At 40.0% G+C, this 20,608-nt stretch overlaps 1 protein-coding gene across 3 annotated transcripts; it reads right to left on the bottom strand.

The window, feature by feature from the left end:
- Positions 1-41: 41 nt before the first annotated feature.
- Positions 42-20,104, bottom strand: hfm1 (helicase for meiosis 1). 3 transcript variants are annotated; one of them, XM_031298022.2, is made up of 40 exons: positions 19,988-20,104; positions 18,810-18,969; positions 18,609-18,724; positions 17,965-18,259; positions 15,843-16,165; positions 15,334-15,375; positions 15,137-15,207; positions 14,866-14,998; positions 14,391-14,542; positions 14,169-14,246; positions 13,238-13,393; positions 12,749-12,949; positions 12,519-12,607; positions 12,372-12,415; positions 11,542-11,643; positions 10,060-10,205; positions 9,728-9,822; positions 9,436-9,569; positions 9,274-9,321; positions 8,987-9,067; positions 8,725-8,816; positions 8,428-8,534; positions 8,264-8,311; positions 8,012-8,109; positions 7,785-7,919; positions 7,509-7,594; positions 6,787-6,870; positions 6,470-6,627; positions 6,253-6,356; positions 5,533-5,712; positions 5,323-5,388; positions 5,083-5,207; positions 3,119-3,204; positions 2,827-2,942; positions 2,645-2,731; positions 1,359-1,649; positions 1,130-1,210; positions 924-1,018; positions 243-391; positions 42-110 (listed from the first exon to the last, which is right to left on the bottom strand). In XM_031298022.2, the coding sequence occupies exons 2-40, from the start codon at positions 18,878-18,880 to the stop codon at positions 59-61; spliced, it is 4,617 nt and encodes a 1,538-aa protein (XP_031153882.1). In that variant the 5' UTR covers positions 18,881-18,969; positions 19,988-20,104; the 3' UTR covers positions 42-58. The 3 variants fall into 3 exon arrangements, 2 of the variants coding, with proteins under 2 accessions (XP_031153882.1, XP_031153883.1); XM_031298023.2 differs by having other exon boundaries at positions 5,323-5,382; XR_004898229.1 differs by lacking the exons at positions 42-110; positions 243-391; positions 924-1,018 and having other exon boundaries at positions 2,596-2,731.
- Positions 20,105-20,608: the final 504 nt, after the last annotated feature.

Below are 20,608 nucleotides of genomic sequence, written 5' to 3'. Positions count from 1 at the left end.
CAGGTTAACAAAATATGAATATAAACATCACTTTATTTTAACACCATATTCATGTCTTCTAAAATATCCCATCAAATATCCCAAGAAAAGCTTCTTCTGTGGAGTTGCTGCTGAATATACAGTGTGTAAAAAAGAGGGAAGGGGTTTATCAGTTAAAAAAGTGTATTCCATATATGGTTATTTTCATTATGTGCTAGAGAAAGAACATTGTTATAAGACAAAATAAAAGCCTTTTCCTCTACCTTCTGTTGACAGATGAGATGGTGTTGGATGGGACGCTCGTTGAGAAGAAACCCAAACTTTTTGTAAGTGGGGTCACGTGGGTCTCAGTCTGCTTTGGGAGATTTTCTGCAGTATTTATTGTGATCGCTTCACTGAATATTCTTTGTCTCTGCAAAAAAAAAAAAAAAAAAAAAGGGAGGGAGGCGAGTTTCAAACGTGCCAAGTTAAAGTGAGTCAGTCACCTTTTAGCTTTTAACATATTCACAGAATATTCCTGTCCAAAAAGAGAAAAACCCCATCAGCAAAAGAGCAACACGAATAGTGAATTTTGCTTTCTGCCATGTTTTTTGTTTACATCTAAATGTATCCATGCAGATGAGAGATAAATCACTTAATTACATTATTTGGTGAAAACAATAAAAAGGTGTAAGATGTTCAAGAGGCTCCATTGTGTATGTAGTATGAAATTTACTGGGTTAAACGAATGAAAAACAAGTCTACGTGAATAACTATGTAAGCAATAGTATTGTGTATGTTGCCACTAAGCTGCAAAAGAAGCACATGCAGGTCTGCACACACGCACGCACGCACGCGCGCGCGCACACACACACACACACACACACACACACACACACACACACACACACACACACACACACACACACACACACACACACACACAAACACACACACACACACACCTTTTTATTCCAGTCCAGTGTGATTTTGTTCTGTGGTCTGAGGGTCAGTGAGGGTCCTTGTTCTCTGATCCCAGGATTTAAAGTTGGTGACATCCTAAAACACAAAAATATGACTTATATTTTTACTGTCTTAACTACAATATAAAGCCTTCAATGGACAGGTCTGTATTTTCAGAATGGACATGTGTGCATAATTGTCTTGGCTTACCTCAGTGGTGTTCTGGCAGTGGTTTTACAGGGTTTGAGTGAGTGACTGAGGAGTACTGGTGCAGATGTAGCAGCAAAGCCTACACAAAAAAACATAGGTATGCTAGTCAAAATCATTACAATGGCTAAGGCATAATCCCTCATAATCATGCCTGTATGTAGGCTATGCAAAGATGATGAATGTGTGTGTGTTACAATGACTTCTTAAAGAGATGTATGAAAATCTACCTGGCATGTTGTAGTAAACAGGCTGCTGGACTTTAGCATTAGTTGGACATGAGGCCGATGACGTCTCGCTGGCGTGCACCAAGTTCTCGTCATCAAAGTCGCCCCAGTCGTCCCATTCATTTCCCAGGTCAAAGCTGACAGTTGGGATTTGTGAGGATGAAGCATTTTCATAGTGAGCGCCCTGGTTTGATCCCGCAGTAGACCTCTTTGAGTAAGAGGTTGTATTGATCTGGTTTAGAAGCGGTTTATGGTTCTGACTCACACCAACACTGGTTCCTGGGTTCATCCACACTGAGGAAAATAAACACAGAGGAAGTAAATAAAAAGGATATATACACCATCAAATGTTACTGCACTTTGGGCTTTCTTGTATTCAATCTGAAAAGAAATGATGAGAGCTTTAGAGACTACAATGAATAATTGAAAGGTTAAAATATTTTTTGGATATACAGTATTTTTTGGGATTACTGACCTTTTTAAGACCATTATGAATGAAATTTAAGATCTTTTATCACAACATCAACTGAGCCCTAAATTCAGTTTTTGAAGCCAAGTATCGCTAAACTTGCACTTTCCCCAAAGCTGAAGAATAAAATCCGCTTTATGTCTGTGGTACAATCCGAAAGAGACTTGCGCCAATCACACAGAAGCTGATTGGCTGCAGTATAAGTTGCATGTTGGTCTCATTTGTAGTCATAATACAGCAAAATTATATTTGGACTAGCGAAAGAAAGAACTACAACAACACAGAATAATAAAAAGAGCATTTAAGAGTTGCATGGACGTAGGAAAATTAAGACCTAAAATAATTTAAGACTAGAACACAATACCTCAGCGAATTTGAGACCTTTTTTAGGCCTAAAATTTTAGACTTTTTGAGACCCCGCGGAAACTCTGTTTTTGGTTCTTCTTTTAGGCACTTATTTATGTTTTGTGTCAAATTAACATCGTTTCTCTCTGTTGGTGCATTCATGAATTCTAAGGCCCCCACAATTAAAAGGCTGTGGCCGAAGATCTACCTTTTTCATGAACCATGTTAACACTATGGCTACACTAAGACTATAGCTTGTAAATGCACTGTACTGTGCTGTAAATTCCAAGACGATTTACCGATACTTAAATGAGCTGATGACAATGGCTTAGAGATAGAAACCCATATAGTATGCACTGAAACATAACTGTCAGTATGTAAAGTATATGAGATTTGTAGTTAACGTCCTAAAACAAGCACAACCACCAGCATGGTTTGTCCCGTAATGAGTTTGAGTTAAGTTGTTTCACGGTACTTCGAGGGTGAGCCTGAGACGCAGCAGGTGTTTGGACAGGCTCCTCCATCATCTTTCTGTACACGTCCTCCACATAGTCATCATAATCTTAGTATGAGAGACAGAAAATTAGTCACACGTCATTTGATTGTTAAACCCTGCAATGTTGAGGAATGTGTTGAGTTCAGGGTCATCATCTTTACCTCTGTCAACGTCGGCCAGAGGAACTTTGTCTGGCAGTTGAACGCTGTCTTCTCCCGTCAGATCCACGATCTCACAGCAAGGTCTCACTGAAGCTTCATATTGACTTCCTCCACACCTTTATCAAATAAAATAGGACATTAATATAATTCAGCAACATGCCATCAAGACTTCCTTTACACTGAATTTATTTTATTGTCACACAAAATCTAATTTGCGGCCGTTGTTAAGGGATTTATTCTAATATTTGCACTTGTGAATCAAAGTCTAACATGTCAGTGGAACTGTGAATACCAGGAAACAGTAGGTAGCCTCTCTTTAGGTTTGTAAGCAAAGTCGTGCATGTTGACAGACACAGACTCCTCCATGCTCATTTTCATCTGAGGAAATAAAGCAGACCAAACAGACTTATTCAGGTTAGTAATGCAGAAAAAGAATGGACTTATAAGCAAATAAGACACTTGTATTGCTTGTCAAAGTAACGTTATCTTATTCACAAAGATTTGATTTAGTACAGTAGTATAAAAACGCACATGCAGTTTTACTGTAGCCGCTTTCCGACCGGAGGGATTTTTGCAGTTCCTAGAAAATTAAATTCCTAGAACCCTTTTTTTCTCGTGTTCCGACTGGACCAATTTGGGGATTTTTAAGTCCCTCTGTTCCTGTAACTCTTTCAGCTCCTACTTCAGGGCAGGGTCTTTTCTCTTTTCCCTTTTCAGCATAGGAACCTAGGTCAACGAGGGTCGGGTTTCTAGTACAGACAGACAGACCAACAACGGGACAATTTTAACAATTTTCGCCATCTTATTCATCACTAATTTCACTTCTGACAACGTTTTAGGCCAGAAATTAGATTTAGATTTCGAATATAGGCAGTCTTGAGAAAACTGATGCTGAATTGACAATTTGCTTCAAAGTTTTCGGAGTTGAGAAGCTCCATGAAGTGAGGCGACAGCCAGCAGGCGCCTGCCCCGGCCGCTAGCTCGTCGCTCGGCCAGTTATGCTCAGAGACCCCGCTGTAAGCTGGAGGTCTCTCAGACCGCTCTCGTAAATAAGAGGCTTTTATTTCACCGTTGACGGTTCGTTTGTTTAAATATCACAACACATGTCCATCCTAAGATTAACGGGAACCTGTGGTTAACTGTCTTTTCGGAGTTAAACTCCACAAGCGTGTCCTGCGGCTGGCCGGCCGTCACACACACACACACACACACACCGTCTCTCTCTCTCTCTCTCACACACACACACACACACACACACACACACCGTCTCTCTCTTTCTCTCTCTCTCTCACACACACACACACACACACACACACACACACAGCGCAGCAGGCAGAGGCGGGGGAGAGAGAGATACCCGTTTCTCTTCGGGAGACTTGTTTAAATTATGACAAATATGCTATATACATTAGATTTAGTATTTAGTTCACACTTTTTTTTCGCTATGGCCCCATGGCCAGTGCAAATGCAATTGGAAAAAAACGGTTTTGGGGGAGAGTAGTTAGTAGATCTGTTTAGAAGTGGACTTTTCCTGTAACTACGTTGCTGTAACTACTTAGTCGGAAAGCGGCTATTCATACATACAGTACAATAACCATATCTGGAGTTTTGGATAGAATAAGCGTAGAAACACACATATTGTATTAAAATAGCTTTTCTAAAGTGCATATGTACATGCCTAGTCTCTTTGGTATATATGTTGTGCACATACATTTAAATAGTAATCTTATTTCTTAATACTATACAGTAGAACAGCTGTTCATGAATAATAATTTTGTGTTACATATATTGTGCTGTTCCTATAAGCTTTACTTGTGGTGTTCCATGTGGCTGGTATATTTCTAATTTTATTTGCAACAATTCAACTTCACCTCTTGTATCATTTGTATTTCTTTGAATCTCATCTAACCAGTGGTGTGAGTTGGCAGTGACTCATCAGCTTTTTCTGCAGACTTAACATGCAGTGATTTCTTTTGACAAAAAAACAATCTTGCATAAAATCACTTTGCACAGCCTTAGGTTTATATCATATCATAATCCAAAAACAACTTTGAATAGTGTTTATTCGTAACAATAAAGGAAAATTAGCCTGTATGGCTACATCTGGCACATTTACATCATGGACTTGAGTGGTAAAGTTAACTAATGTGCATTGTCCCTTCTTAGGTAAAATAAAAATAATTCAATAACTGTTGTGTGATGACTGCAATGTTAAGGGTGTAATGCAGGCTTAGACAATCATGTTTTCTTCCTCACCTTGAGTCGTTTGACAGGAGTCTGTGCGAGTGTGTCACACCTGGTTCTCAGGTCTTTCAAATAGGAAAAGAAACTGGATTCTGGATTTGCTGACCTCTTCCGTGCCACATTTACACCTACTTTACCTTGGGGTGGAGAGAAGACCTCTACAATCTTAACAGCCACACAAAGTAAATGTACAGGTGTACATAATTGCATAAACAAACACATACACAGTGAAAGAAAGGTAATTGTACTCACAGCAGTCATGGCCACAGAGATCCTTATTCTTGCAGAAGTGGTTGCACTGTCTTTTATTGCCTGAATCTGATTGTAAAGTTGTCACATTTGAATAGAGAATAAAACACATCTCAAATATGAACATGCCTTTCAAGACATACCATATCAATATACACAATTTCATATTTTAGCATCAACAAAATCATCAGCAAGAAAGCCAAAGACTAGTGCCTTGGTCTGTAGCAGATGTGGCATGCTCCCTCTGAGTTGCATCCTGATCTGTAGACTGTGGTTTCAGTGGCTGCGGCCTCTGTCCAGTCGGATCATACGTTTTGTTGTATGGATTATCAGTTCCATACCTCCTGGCTCCAGAGTAGTAGACATTGAATTTCTGTTGGATGTCCAGGCCCACTATAGGAGAGAAAAGGCCAAAATGTACAGTAAATGCACTCCCTACATAGTATTAATAGGAAGTCCAGTTCATATGTCTGTAGCCACGATGTGCAAAAACAAGATAAATATTATATATAGAAAAATAACAACTTTAAAAATCTATGGTTTGATTTGATAAATTTAGGTCACAATTAGCTTTTCAATACAATACAATACATTATCTTTCCATTTGGAATGTAATACAACATTCAGATATTCAAAACGTATTAACTGAATAATTGCCTCATTTAGCTTGACACAATTGTTTCTCTGTGATATAAATAACACAGAGACAACAATAATGTGCTTTACAACAAATTGCCAGACGAGAGACATCTCAGCTCAATAACAGCATTGCATTGTACAAAACAGTTGAACAGAAAGCATGGTGAATTGTTCAATTCATAAATAAAGAATATTGTACTAAACAACACAACATATTGTTATTCCCCTCTATAATAGAGGTGATACATATTGTGTATATTTCTATGTTACTGCAAAGGTATTTCCATGGTGTACCATATTGTGAGCTGATGAGATTGACACTGATCTCGTCTCCTTTTGAGGCCTGTGCCACGTCAATCTTCTTCGACCAGCTGCCACACTTCAACAACACAGAGTCCCTTGAAAAAAACAACAACAACAACAACAACAAGATGTCAGTTGGAAATCAATACACTATTCTGTCTTTTTCTACATCATGGTAAAAGGTGTTCAGATTTTTTTTTTTCCTCACGTGAGTTTCTGTAGGAAGACCACGGTGTTGTCAGAGTTCCCGATAATCAGAGAGACGTAGTGGTGGTCTGGAGCTGTTCTCCTGGACAACAGCTGTGCTTGGTTTTTAAGGTTCACCTTCACCACAATCTCCGCCGTAGCAGAGCTATACCTCGGAAGCTGCGAAACACAGAGACAACTTTAAAGACAAACCATAACAGAGCTTTCCAATGCAACCTCACTTGCAATAATAGCTCAAAAGTCTGACCAACAAAAAAGGGAAAAGCTTCATGTTGTTATCTAACGTACTTGTCCCTTTGATAATAAAACGTCCTTTACCTGCTCCAAAGTAACTTCATACGTCGGGAGGTGTATGACAGATTCTCTAATTTGGTTGCCAAATGGTGGATGTCTGTTGAGAATCTGAATGGATAGAATAACTAAAAGTTAAGAATCACATCCAAGTACTTTATACAATAATTCATTGAAAATATATTTGTTTTGTGCAACAATTAAAGGTATTACCAAGATTTTGCTTAGCGTTAGCTGTGACACATGGTGATCACAGTTAAAGCATCACTGATCCAGCTCAAGCAATTGTTAAATCAAATGCTTTGGATTATTAAAAAGTAGGGATGCAGCGATCCGACTTTTTCAGTCCCGATACCAATGTCTGGGCTTTGTGTATCTGTCGTTACCCGATACCGATCTGATCCCGTTGTTGAATTAATAATACACTGTATACCTTCCACCTTATTGCTTCCTTCCACCATGTGGAAGACACTAAAGGCACCAGACTTTCCTAACTAAACATTACTTTCCTAACTAAGACAAAATAACATAGATGTAATGTATTGAATTCTTATTTATTTGTACACTCAACTCTTCCAGCATGCGACACATGTGCGACAGAGGGGAAAAAAACTAACAAAACTGGATCGGCCCGTGGATTTGTTAATTTTTCCGATCCCCGATCCAGCTATTTTGTCAATATCGGGACCGATATCCACTCTTAATATTGGATCGGTGCGCCCCTGTTTTTCTTTATATTACAGACTGACCAGCTCAAGCTCTCTGGCATGGGTTTGCTCTATTTTGCTGAAAGTGGTGAGTCCAGCGTTCACCATGGCAGTTGACAGGCTCTGACCTGAAACACACAGTGTATTATTAGCAAATGTTAATATTTAGTTTAGAACGGCATGTACATCTAATAGGAAGAGTGTTTGGTTTGTGGATTCATTCATCATGTAGCAGCTAGCATGGCGTTTTGTCCTCATTTTAATACTGTATTTACATTGCTTAGATAACAGATGCTAGACTATGCTACGTGTATCCACCTATCTTCTCCAGCTGTTTGGAAACATAGGACGAGTTTTCCCAAAGCTTGGCTCTGAAGCACTTCGCCAGGATCAGGGAGTTGAGCACAGCAGAGAATCCAGTCTTGGATCGGTGACTCAGAAACTCTGACAGGCCTAATTGGGAAATATTATCAAAGTGCATAAATAAATAAATAAATAAAATAAGACACATTGTTTATTTGCTATCCCTGATTTATCCAACATACATTTGCTGATCCGCATCCCATTCTTGAAGATCCTTCCTGTGTCCTGTGTAAGTCCAAACTCTTGAATTGGGATGGTACCCAACTGAGCCTGAATCAAGCTGCAGACAAAGCAATAAACACATAATATCTATAGTAGTTAGTCCATAAGAAACCTATAATATATATTCTGCAATAGAAATTCATAAACCTGCATCCATTTGTTTTATTAAACACTGCTTTTCCACAGAGAAAGCACTGAATGAATAAACCTACCAGTTCACTTTCATCTCACTGGTTTTGATCTTTCCCTCAATGGGAAACCTGAAACAAATACATACATATCTAATTTAGCATGGAGTGTGTCTACTTCCACTATAATGCATTTATTATTTATTGATCCTGTATATGCAATTGTTAATCCTATAAATGTGTCTGACCTGATGGTGGTCCTGTTCTTGTCCCTGTTCAAGGTGTTCAGGGGCCTCTTCTCGTTCACTCTCAACTGAATGTCGCTGAACTCTCTGCTCTTCGAAATTAACTCAATCTGTACATACAGACACTTTTGATCTGAATAGTCTTTTCTTTGCAATGCCTTACTGCAGTCATATTTAAAATAATGTCCTTTTGAAGAAAAAAAAAACAGCCTAACACAACACAAATAACACAAATGTCACAATATTTGCTTTTGAATCAAATACATTGCTGTGTAGTCTTATGGAAGGAAGGAAACCTACCAGGTCAGACAGGTTCTCGGTGCCAGCCACTTTGCTGAACTGTTTCATGGTGTCAAAGGCAACACAGAACCTAGCCATCAACCTGCCGCCCTCTGCCAGGAACATAAACAAACAACCGTTTCAGGGCTCAGTTAAAAAAAGAAGTGTAGATATTGGTGCAGATGTCATCCACACCACTGAACATAAGCAACTAAGAGCTAACTTAGTAGGAGCACATTAAGCATTTTGCCAATATTGCCATTTAAACCAATTTCCTCTCGACCTGTTGGTTTGATGTTGATATCCTCATCCATGTCGATCAGACCAATGGAGGACAGAGAGTTGAGGTTCTTCAGACACAGCTCTAGGAGGAGAAACAGCAATCACCTTAAACTACAATAGTGTTAGTAATGTGCACAATTACTACAATAAGCTAGAGTGAAGACAGAAAAACAGCTTGGACGATAAGTGGCTTCAGTGCAGTGTTTTAAATGCTTCAATACAGTATCTTCCTAATAGCAGCATGCTACCTTAGTCACTTCAAATAGAGAACAAACAGTTGTGGCCCACCTTGCAATTTTGCTTCAATTCCATATCTGTCTAAGTTGGCAGAGAAACCTGAAATTGGAGTCGAGACACACTGCACTTACTGGCTTTATATACAGTCATAACAAAGAGGCTGGGCACTAATTCTGATGCCATTGTCTGTGTGTTTGTGCTTTGAGCTCTGACCATAGTGTGTGGGGTTCTTGAGGGCTCTGATGTAGAGGAGGGTGGAGCGTATCCAGTCCAGAGCCATGTTCACATCACTGATGGTTTGGAGAACAATCTCCGCATTCAGGTGCTCCACCAGGTGACTGTGTAAACTGGGGAAAGGAAGTATACTGTTACCTCATGTACTACTGTATAATCTCACTCCGATGAGAGAGCACAAGTCAGAGAAAGACAGGTAAGAGAGAGAGAGAGAGAGAGAGAGAGAGAGAGAGAGAGAGAAATATCAAGTGACTGAGCTCTTATGTAATACCTGCTCTCAATGATTTCCGCCCCATTCATAAGATTCATGTACTTGTCTTTGGTTTGAATCTTGGTCATGATCACTGCAGTCGCTGAAGTGTCAAACTAGAGGCAGAAAATACAAAAGTGGGTATTTCGTTTGTGCAAAGCTATCTTTCTAACTCAATTTACTGTATTTAAACATATGCTATGTCCATAACAAGCTTCAGACACTTCCAAAGTAATGGTGGACTTTTAAATCACTGTAAAGAAATGCACCTTGTGTCAAGATGTTACAGTGCCAGTGAAACAAATGCACAAATCTGTTTTATATATTGTATTCCATTGTTATTCTGCCATTACTTGTGGTCTTCCGGCTCGGCCTATCATCTGCAGCAAGTCAGCCTCGCTGTACTCCTCACAGGAGCCTGACACATATTGCATGGTAGATTTGATCACCACCAGATGAGCTGGCAGGTTCACCCCCATGGCCAGAGTCCTGGTGGTAACTAGGGTATTAAAAATCAGACCACAAGTACAAATTCAGTGCCCATGAAATACAATGAAAACACAATTCAAACTGTACCGGCAAACGGTAAAAGTTTTTAATTATTTTGCTCTACAGTGTGGCAAATTTTCTTATTTTCTATTGTTTAGAGATGCACAAATTAGTCGTCATAGAACCAGTATCAGTGGATATCAGCTTTAAAAAGCAATATTATTGTCAGTCTAAGATTATCTTTATTGCTATATGGAAATACCAAATCTATCTTTTAATTATTCTTATGTGTTACCTATAAGATTCCTAAAACTTGTGCAACATCATTTAAAGGAACACGCCGACTTATTGGGACTTTAGCTTATTCACCGTAACCCCCAGAGTAAGACAAGTCGATACATACCCTTCTCGTGTCCGTGCGTGTTGTAACGCTGTCTTACGGTTCCACCGGTAGCTTAGCCTAGCACAGAACCTGCAGGTAACTGGTTCCAACTAGCCTACTGCTCCCAATAAGTGACAAAATAACGCCAACATGTTCCTATTTACATGTTGTGATTTGTAGAGTCACAGCATGTACAAAAAAACAACGTAACATGAGACACAGCCATCTTCTAAACGTAAACAAACCAGGAACTATATTCTCAGAAAGGCTTGCTGCAAAGCAAATCACTCCGCCCAAGTAGCAGAAGTAACAGAGCTTCGCCTTTCTGAGAATATAGTTCCCAGTTTGTTTACGGTTAGAAGATGGCTGTGTCTCATGTTACGTTGTTTTTTGTACATGCTGTGACTCTACAAATCACAACATGTAAATAGGAACATGTTGGAGTTATTTTGTCACTTATTGGGAGCAGTAGGCTAGTTGGAACCAGTTACCTGCAGGTTCTGTGCTAGGCTAAGCTACTGGTGGAACCGTCAGACAGCGTTACAACACGCACGGACACGAGAAGGGTATGTATCGACTTGTCTTACTCTGGGGGTTACAGTGAATAAGCTAAAGTCCCAATAAGTCGGCGTGTTCCTTTAATATGAGTAGGAAAATATTGTATATGGCTACATCCTAGTAGAGGTCATTTTAAGTCATACTCTGCAGTTTATATTTCTATTGAACAGGCATGGGCATGCTTTTTTGACACACCCCTATAGTTACAAACTTGGGCTGAGGCCTCGCAATGTTTCAACATGATATGGGTGATGTTCTGTACGACTCAGTTGTTGTAACCTGTGATACTTGTATTTCCTGTTTATGGCTGCAGCATTACAGAGACAATTAAACACATGATCATGTTGCACACTAATCACATATCTATTTACAGCACAGGATAAAACTGTACTAGTGAGAATCTCACAGAGGACAGGCAGGTCTCCCATAGTGAAGGCCTCTTCTATCGACTTCCTATCAGACAAGTCAACTCCTGCATGGTGGTAACCAACTCCTAACATCACCAGATCTAGACCACAAACATAACACCAAATAATGTTATACAGTTGATAATTAAGAGCCATAATCGATTGAACATGTACTTTTTTTACTGGGTCTGGACCATAGACTGTAAAAATAATGGACGAAGCTTCAGGGCCTGCAAAGTGAAGTCAATGCGGAAGTGCCTTAAACCTGCATTGTAGCTAATTTCCAGCAGGGGGCGACTCCACTGGGAAAATGGCCCTACTTCTCACTCGCTACTTTTAAGTCTTCTTCAATACAGCATGAGCAAGCATGATGTTCACTTTGGAAATTATGGTCCCGTTTATTTTTAAAAAGACGATAAAGCAGGGGAAGCTTGGAGGGCGTGGCTACACGCCGACCTGTCAATCATGACAGAGGCTTAGCAATGCTAACCATGACACTGTGTACATTAAAATAAACCTGAACTTGTTTTTGGGTGTTGTCCGTGTTTTCATCTTGAACTTTAACCCTCTCACTGTGTGTATTCACTTCACACAAAACTTTCACTCAAAGTTAATTGGGACATTTTGGTTGTGACCATAAACAAAACGGCCGCATCCGGTTGCAAGAAGCCAAGATGGCGACGCCTGTATCGCAAAACTCAAGCCTTTAAAACAGTATACACACCAATGGGTGACATCACAGATGCTACGTCCAATAGTTTGACAGTCGATGGTCTGGACTTCAAACAGGTTTCAAAGTCTGACACTCAGGTTTAAAAAGGGTACTTACCTCTCAGTTTTGAATCCAGAATAGCGCTTGCATATTTCATCAGCCTTAACAGATTACAAAGTCACAAAAAGTCAGACTCAAGCTTTTTACTAAACTGAACTAAATGTTTTGATGATTGAAGACGTTATGGATAAGTAAGAACAATACCTTTGCTTGTGTTCAATGCTCAAAATGAACCGAGCATCCTTGGCCAGAACTGCAGCTGCCTGCTGGACTCCTTTCCTTGTAGAGCAAAACTACAGAATAACATAATTACTCAATAGACCGTGAATAAATCTACTCCCACCAGCCTGATTAACTCTTAATAACCTTACAAGCTTGTTTAAGAAGGAAAGCAAACATACACACACAAAAGTTTGCTTAATTTCCATACCCACCACTAATGCAGGCTTCTGGTCCGAGTACGTTTGTATGATGTTGGCCATCTTGTAGTTGAGCGACAGGTCAAACTTGAACTCTGTTTGGTTCGGGCTGCAGGGGAATCCCAGCACCACCTTCCTCAGCTTCACTGGACGGTGGCCCTCGTCAAAGTCCAGATATGTGGCTGGACCACTCTCATTAGACAGCCAGTCTGCTATCTAATAACATAACGTAGCAGACAAAACAATGATCTGATTACTGATTTACACTGGAGATACAGTACAAACACAGAACTGTGTCTATGCATTACAGTGCAGTGACTCAGTGAAGTGCCTTTCTTACTTTGTTGCTATTTGCATGCTTTTTTCTTACTTAATCACATAACACATACACATAAGTACTCCAATAAACCAATTTATTGATGAATGATATATCATTTTGATGAATTTGCTTACACTGCATTTGGAATTCTTGTGTCATAAACAAATTTCTGCCATGCCACTTACATCAGAGGGGTTTGGTATGGTGGCTGATACAGCCACAAACCTCATAGAGAGGCCTGTCTCTGGATTCTGTGCTGTTCTGTAGGCATGTACGGCCTTCATCCTGCTCACCACAACTTCCAGCGTGGCACCACGGGTCGCATCCTTCACCACATGCACCTGGGAGAACAAAATGTGTCATTTTACAGATTTTTTTATTATTTCATTAGAAAGATCTTAAAGGCACAGCAGAGAGGTTGGTATGTAGGTAAAATTAAATTAAGCTGTCTTATGTGCATCTCTGTCTGGAAGAACTACATAGACAGGCTGTATACACTCTCATAATAGGCTCAGAACATGATGTGCTATAATTTTTAATAGATAACCTCAAGTGAAATTAAGTGCTCAGGGCAGAGGCAAACGATGTGCCATCACACAGTGTGGCATAATAACACACAATGTAAGACACAAAGTTCATCTTCTGACACAGTGAGCATCCACCACCATGCAGGCAGACTATAAGACACTAAGGGCCAGATGTACGTACATTTGTGAACGTAGCGTTATCAGCGCCATGGCCAACCCGCAGAAAGCGCACACTGTGATACTTCAGTTTACGTCATATTTACCAAACCTGCAGTTACAGGTTACAGACTATCTGTCCAATCTGAGTTTTCTGTTGCACAACTAAAACAGCCTTTGAACGTACACATGTTGCACCAAAACAAGTTCCTTCCAGAGGCTATTTTGCAGCGGCACCGTGGCTCCGTCCGGCGCTTAGCGCCGCCCAAGACGATTGTGATTGGTTTAAAGAAATGCCAATAAACCAGAGCACGTTTTTCTCCTATCCTGGAATGCTGCGTGGACTAGCCAGACCCTCCGCCACAGCGCTGTGGAGGAAGGTCTGGCAATGCGAGACTATGAAACACTGAAATATGTGAACAAAATATCTGACCTCATCGATAAGAAAGAGCCTGACTAGCTGCAGCAGACAGTTGTCCTTCCATTTTCTTGTCATGCTGTCCCATTTTTCCTGTAAAAACAAAAAGTTAAATACTTACAACATTGCATATTCAAGTGAAACTTCAGCTCACGATTTTATTTTTGATTCTGGTCTTTCCTCTTCCTTAATTTTTGTCGCATGCGTTTAATTAAGACGCAGTATGGTGTCACACACAGGCGTGGTCAGGATGATGTGGGAGTCCTGAATCTCAAAGAAGTCATCAATCTCTGTGTCGCCAGTCAGCTCCTTACAGTTCAGCCCCAGGGGACCAAACTTCTTCTTCCAGCTCTCAAAGCACTGACTGCAGAGAGCTTTGATAGGGGCCACTGGCAAGAACAAACAGTAAATATTTTCATAAAGACAGCTCTATGCATCTCAGAAACACCCTAAATGTATAACTGAATCAACAATTCAAAACACGCTTGAATTGATACAGTAATCTTGCGAGTTGAGAAAATAAAAAGTTCACAAGTTTCAGGAATTCTTCTAAACTTTCTGTGTAGGAATAATTTCCCCCAATACCGAGACTGGAAAATACAGCTTTTTAGAAATAAATGATATTTATTTTGTGACTATAAAGAATTACTCTAGGCCCATTCTACTCAGGCTGAGAAATGTATTAATAGGTTCTACATAATATTATGCTCACTATAGACAGCTTTGACGTCTCTCCAGGGCTCTGGGGTCTCCATTAACAGACGAATGATGGCCAGCTCAAACAGCACTGTTTTACCAGATCCAGTAGGAGCACATGCCACAAAGTTCTTACCCGTGTAAAGAACCTGTTAACAAACCAAACATGAATGCACTCCAGAAGAGACAGTCACAACAAGAAACAGGTTATAACAAGACAATAAAGACTATCTTGCTATTCATAATATAATAATTCGTAATTATAAAAGCTTACAAATAATGCTTACATCATCAAGTGCTTTGGACTGAACGTAGTTGAAAAAGGGGAACTCCTTGAAGACGGATCTGAACTTTGCTGCTGTGTTAGCATGGTTTAGGAAATCAAACCACGTTACTTGTGTAATTTCATTCCAAGCATTCTAGCCCAGTTCAAACACTGTCTAATGATTTCAAATGGTGTTGACCTACACAACAGAAAGGATACGGATTTCAGAAACTGGTCGCAAAACTCCAGACCCAGAGGACCCTGAAATGTGCACAATCAAAACGTAAAATAATTTCCTTTTCAGTCACACTTTCACTGATTCCACTCATTCCAACTTGATGTTAATATGAAATGTTTAACATTTGTGTAGGGTATAAAACCAAGGGATTTTATTTTGTAGTGAAATATGTAGTAAAACTGCAGAAATGACGGTAGTATGTGGTTACAAAGGTTTGGACTGTCACTATCTACAGCTTCTACTGTTTTACAATCCACCACCTAGTGACCTGCATGCAACATTGCAATGAAGCGGTCAATGAGGGGAGCTCACCTCATTTAACCTCATCACACCCAAACACAATGTGGCAGCTGCTGCCCAGACTAGACATGGGCATGGTCATTAGCTGCACCACTTTACAGAAGCTGTATGAGGTGGTTGTTATTTGGTGGACCAGTCATAGACTATGAGCACAGTGCGTGTCTGTGACTGTGTCAATGCAGTGCAGCACCTTGTATGTGAAGCGGCTGCGGCGTCATGGGCGGAACGAAGGCTCTCTTTGTGCCCTGCATCTCAGCATGTGCCGCCTTCTGCGGGGGTCGGCCGCTCGCTGCAGATGAGCCCAGAGGAGGGGGTGGGAAGGGGGAGAAAGGAGGAGCTGCCTGGCTAACTGTCGCCCGTGGCGGCTGAAGAGGAGGAGGCACTGTCGCCATGGTAACCGGACTGAGAAAAGTTTGAGGTCTGGATGCTGTCTGGCTGCTGCTGCTGTTGCTTCTGAGGTCATCTGTGTTGGACGAGTCACCTCCACTGTTCAACACCTGAACCTTGAACAAGCTGTTGCGGGAGGGAGGGAGGGAGGGGAGGATACGGAGGGAATGAAGAATTGATAGAGAGGAAAAAACGATTACTGCTGCTCCAAGCTTGGAGGCTTATGTGAACAAGCAGCCTATGGGGGATGGTTGAGCATCTTTTCTTCGTAATGTACTGTAGTTCAATCTTAACTAAGCATGTGATGGATTTCAACAATATGAGGGATTAAAGAGTGCGTCAGCAGTACTAATTATATTTTTGGACAGCGAAAAACTAGAAACATGCTTTCATATTGTGAAAAACATCAATCCTGCTAATTTAAGCATTTTTTAAATTATTTTCTGCATCCGCCTCCAAGAAGAGCAAAGCCTCAAGGCCACATATCAATCTTTGCCAGTTAAACGCTTTAAAATCAGAAACCTGTTACTAATCCCAAGTCACGGCTTTACCTTAAAGGTCCAGTGTGTAACGTGTTTAGTTGTTCATTATCAAAAATCTGTGTTGCCCGTTCACAAACTTGTCCTTTTTTATGAATATTTACTACCACCATCAATTCCAAGTATTCCTTTTGGCTTGAAATTTTACATTCGCTCCATATTCATGCGCCATCTTGAAATACGTTAGCCGGTAAGGGACATACAGGACATACTGCTCCGCCTTTCGCGTTTTCGCTGTCACATGATAAACTCACAGGTGCTGCTAATGCTGCTAATGGGTATCGTAGCCTCCCGGCCCCGGCAAGTTTGAAGAAGGAAACATGGAGGACCACACGTATTTAAAATCCAAATTTCAGGAACAGGAGTCTTCTTCTTTGCCCAGAAAAAGAAAAAGGAGATTGAAAAGACCAAGAGACCGGCTTTTTGAAGCATGAAGGCTACCGTAGCTGTAATACGTACTTTGAACTGCGTGGCGCGAGGGAGTTGATTGCAATATATGATCTCAACGCTGGATGGGAGAAATTCCTACACATTGGACCTTTAAGGGCGGATACAAAATTGAAGCTATGATAGGCACTTCATTCATTTGCGTCGTTGGGCAAGAAATCCATAATATTCTTTCAGCATATTGTAATTCAAGTGTTCTGAAATAAAAGTTGATTTCTGCATCTCCTCTGGTCTTTGTTTTCAGGCTTTAGAAAATCTAACCCGTGACGGGAGACTTTGGCCAATCACAGCTCATTTCAGAGAAAGATTGAAATGTACACCATGCGAGAGTGTACTGTTTTTTTTTTTTTTTGCATATTTCCTACTGCAGCTTTAATTAATTCTGGGACGGTCGCAGGATGGAAGGTAGACCTAGCATAACCTCCACAGCACTGTCAGCACTGGAGAAAGGTCTGGCTGCACCCATTATCATTCTGGTATTGTGGAAACACGCTCTGGCTTGTTTTTTTTTTGTTTTTTTTTTAAACCAATCACAATCGTCTTTTGGCAGCGCTAAACCTAGGATGCAGCAACGGCGCCCTTGCAAAATAGACATTGGAGATTGCGGAAGGGGAGGTAAATTCCATCTGAAATAGGCGCCCAACGGCTGGCTTATACCAACGATCCAGCGAGTCAGATTTGAACGTTTCTTTTTCTCTGTCTCTCTATCTTTCAGACAGGTGGCAAGGTTTACAGATATTAGAATAAAAACCTGTTAATTCATGAATTAAATTCATGTGATATGAATAAATCAATGAATATGTATGTATATGTAACAAATATTTTTTATAGTTTATCTTTCAAAATATGTACTACAGGGAGACTGTCTGAAAACTATGTGCACACACTCCTTAATTCACAATAATGTAAATGCTGTCTTGACAAATAACTGACACTTGCCTTCTCCGTAGAGGTGGGCTTCTGCTGCAGTCCAGAGACAAACCCTTCCTGCTGATGGCTGCATGACCAGAGTCCTGCAAGGTTTCATCTCCACTTTGGCAGGCACCATTAGAGTCATCCCTGAACCCTTCACCTCCCCAAAAGTCGTCAGATCTTCTATTGCTGCCACTATGAGTGTCCTCAGAAATATTCTCATCGTTATTAAAACTGTAAGGACTGTTGATTTTTGATGGTAAAACCAGGCCAGCTGATCCCTTAAAAGGAGGCAGGAATGTCTTGGGTATCTGTGAGAAACCTGTGAGTAATATTGAAAAGGGAGAGAGTTTCATCAAACAAAGTTGTTGGGAACTGTAATTTGGTGCCTTTTATGGGTGTGACTCTAAAACTTAAGGTTGACTATTTTGCTATTTCACTTGCTGACAAAAATAATTTACAGCAGCGAATTAAAATAGGGATTATTAAAATATATCATAAAACCCTAATGCCAGTTTGTTTAGGCAAGCCAAGGAATATTGAAAACACTTCAAGCTATCCTGTCTGTGAGTCACGATGTTAAATTTAGTAGGGCTTCAATAGGCCAGAAACTGAGCAGTTTACTCAAGTCAAGTGAAAAGGAATTCACCCTAATCCAGAGCACAACATACTGTATAGGGTGGAGAGACTCTCTGCCTCCTTCTGCATATCCTGAGTGGATGGAACCTGAGAAAGAGATGGAGGCACTTCCAGCTGCCATGGGCTGACCTCCTGGTGCAGTGGCTTTCTGTCAATTACAGTCCAGAAGGGAAAACATTAATTCAGCTGTGAGAGGAAAAAGGAGTGACAGGGGAGGATGTTTTGGTACTCACACTTTGTGGACAATGGGTTTCTCAAAAAACAGATTGTCCAGGGATAAGGTGCAGTCATCAGAGTCTACCATCTCATCAGATCATGTAGGTGCTCACACATTTGACTGCAAAGCAGGGCGATGTCGGTCAATCACTATGGATCCTGGTTGGGGAAATCTGGCTAAAAGAAGAAAATAAACCAGATCTACTTATATGGATGCAAAAACGAACCAATACATATATTTGTAGCTATGTATTTACAATATAACGTATGTGGCTGAAATTTTGTTAGAGGTTGAATGAGAGGAAGAAGCTATTGTTGCTGTAAGCTTGGAGGCTTTTTTTGAAAGTTTATTTTGTTGTGTGTCAACATGACAAACATGAAAGATGGTTTACCTTCTTTTAATATTTCTTTCATGATATATCCTAGGATGTCAAGACTTCAAATGATGTACAGTTAATAACCTTATAATTAAGAAGTGTGTGGATTTAAACTATTTGAGGGGTCAAAGAGAAAATCACAACTTAAGTTACATTACATTTTTGGGACACTCAAAGAAAACTGTAAATGGATATGGGGCTTTCATACAGTACAACTATAGACAGCAATATTCCAGCTGATTTAATTTAAACTTAAAACACACACACACACACACATTAAGCATTTAATTAAGCTAAAGTTAACTTATAAGGTGAGATAGGACCGACCTGAATGCTCTATAAGTAACATTGGCACACCTGCTGAACAAATATTTATTTACATTGTCTTTTGCACTATGAGTGATGTAACGTTAAGTAAGTATCTTAAAGTAAAATACTTAATTATGTAACTACATTTCCGGGCTAAAACAGTGAAGGAAACTGGGTTTTTCTAGCTCAAGCTAAAGCGTTAGCTAGCTAGTGAACAATCAGCTAGCAACATTTAAATATAACATTTTAACTATCAGCTAGTGAACAACCAGCTAGCAACATTTAAATATAACATTTTAACTATCAGCTAGTGAACAACCAGCTAGCAACATTTAAATATGACATTTTAACTATCAGCTAGTGAACAACCAGCTAGCAATATTTAAATATGACATGTTAACTATCAGTTAGCTGCATAGTAATGTTAACACTAGCAGCAACATCTTAAGCAAGGACCTGCATGCAAGTTACCAGTAGTTTTCTTGCGGTGTAACGTTAACGTTACCTACCTGTGATAATGAATACATTTACTCCGTAAATATTAAAACTCGGTTGTTCGGTGAGAGCTTGACCTCACTACATTTGACCAGCATTTGACAGTTTAGCGCCTCTTTACTGTGTTCGCGCGAGATTGAACCACCCATTATTATACAACAAGTAGATCCGACCAGGCAATCTGATTGGTCAACTAGACATTTAGAACGTGCACAGCATGCTCATTACTAAAAAATATCACTCCGCAATTTCCATGTCAACAAACATTTTTATTCATTGATTGATTAATAAATCACGAACCACCGCACACAGAAGCTCTCTGACATATTTATATAAAGTCTTTTATATAGTCTGAGTCTGTTATATAGTTAGTCTTATTATACAGGAAATGTTTGGATCACATTAGCTGTGCCGTGAGTCGGTGACATAGACTGTATATAAGTGTATAGTATAAGTCGGTGACAAGGCCCTATGTAAAGATGGCCTACATGTGAAGTTTGCGGACATGGCGATATAACTTTATCCACGAAAAAAATGTTTTTTCCCCGCAGATATCTTAGTTACAACCATAGACTGTTAATATGAACAGGCTATGGTTACAACAGAATTAAGCTGACAAAGTAGCTTTGTGTTAT

The sequence above is a fragment of the Sander lucioperca genome, chromosome 9 (genome assembly GCF_008315115.2).
Source record: "Sander lucioperca isolate FBNREF2018 chromosome 9, SLUC_FBN_1.2, whole genome shotgun sequence".
Taxonomy (NCBI): domain Eukaryota; kingdom Metazoa; phylum Chordata; class Actinopteri; order Perciformes; family Percidae; genus Sander; species Sander lucioperca.
The sequence above is the reverse complement of the archived record's forward strand: the minus strand, read 5'-3'. Positions and strand labels throughout refer to the sequence as shown.

Excerpts from the sequence above, each read along its gene's own strand:
- hfm1 (XM_031298022.2), bottom strand. The coding sequence starts at position 18,880 with ATGGTAGACTCTGATGACTGCACCTTATCCCTGGACAATCTGTTTTTT. Across the intron at positions 13,394-14,168 it reads GGCTCTTTCTTATCGATGAG|GTGCATGTGGTGAAGGATGC; the intron begins GTCAGATATTTT and ends TTGTTCTCCCAG. Across the intron at positions 9,570-9,727 it reads GCGGAAATCATTGAGAGCAG|TTTACACAGTCACCTGGTGG; the intron begins GTATTACATAAG and ends TCCTTTCCCCAG.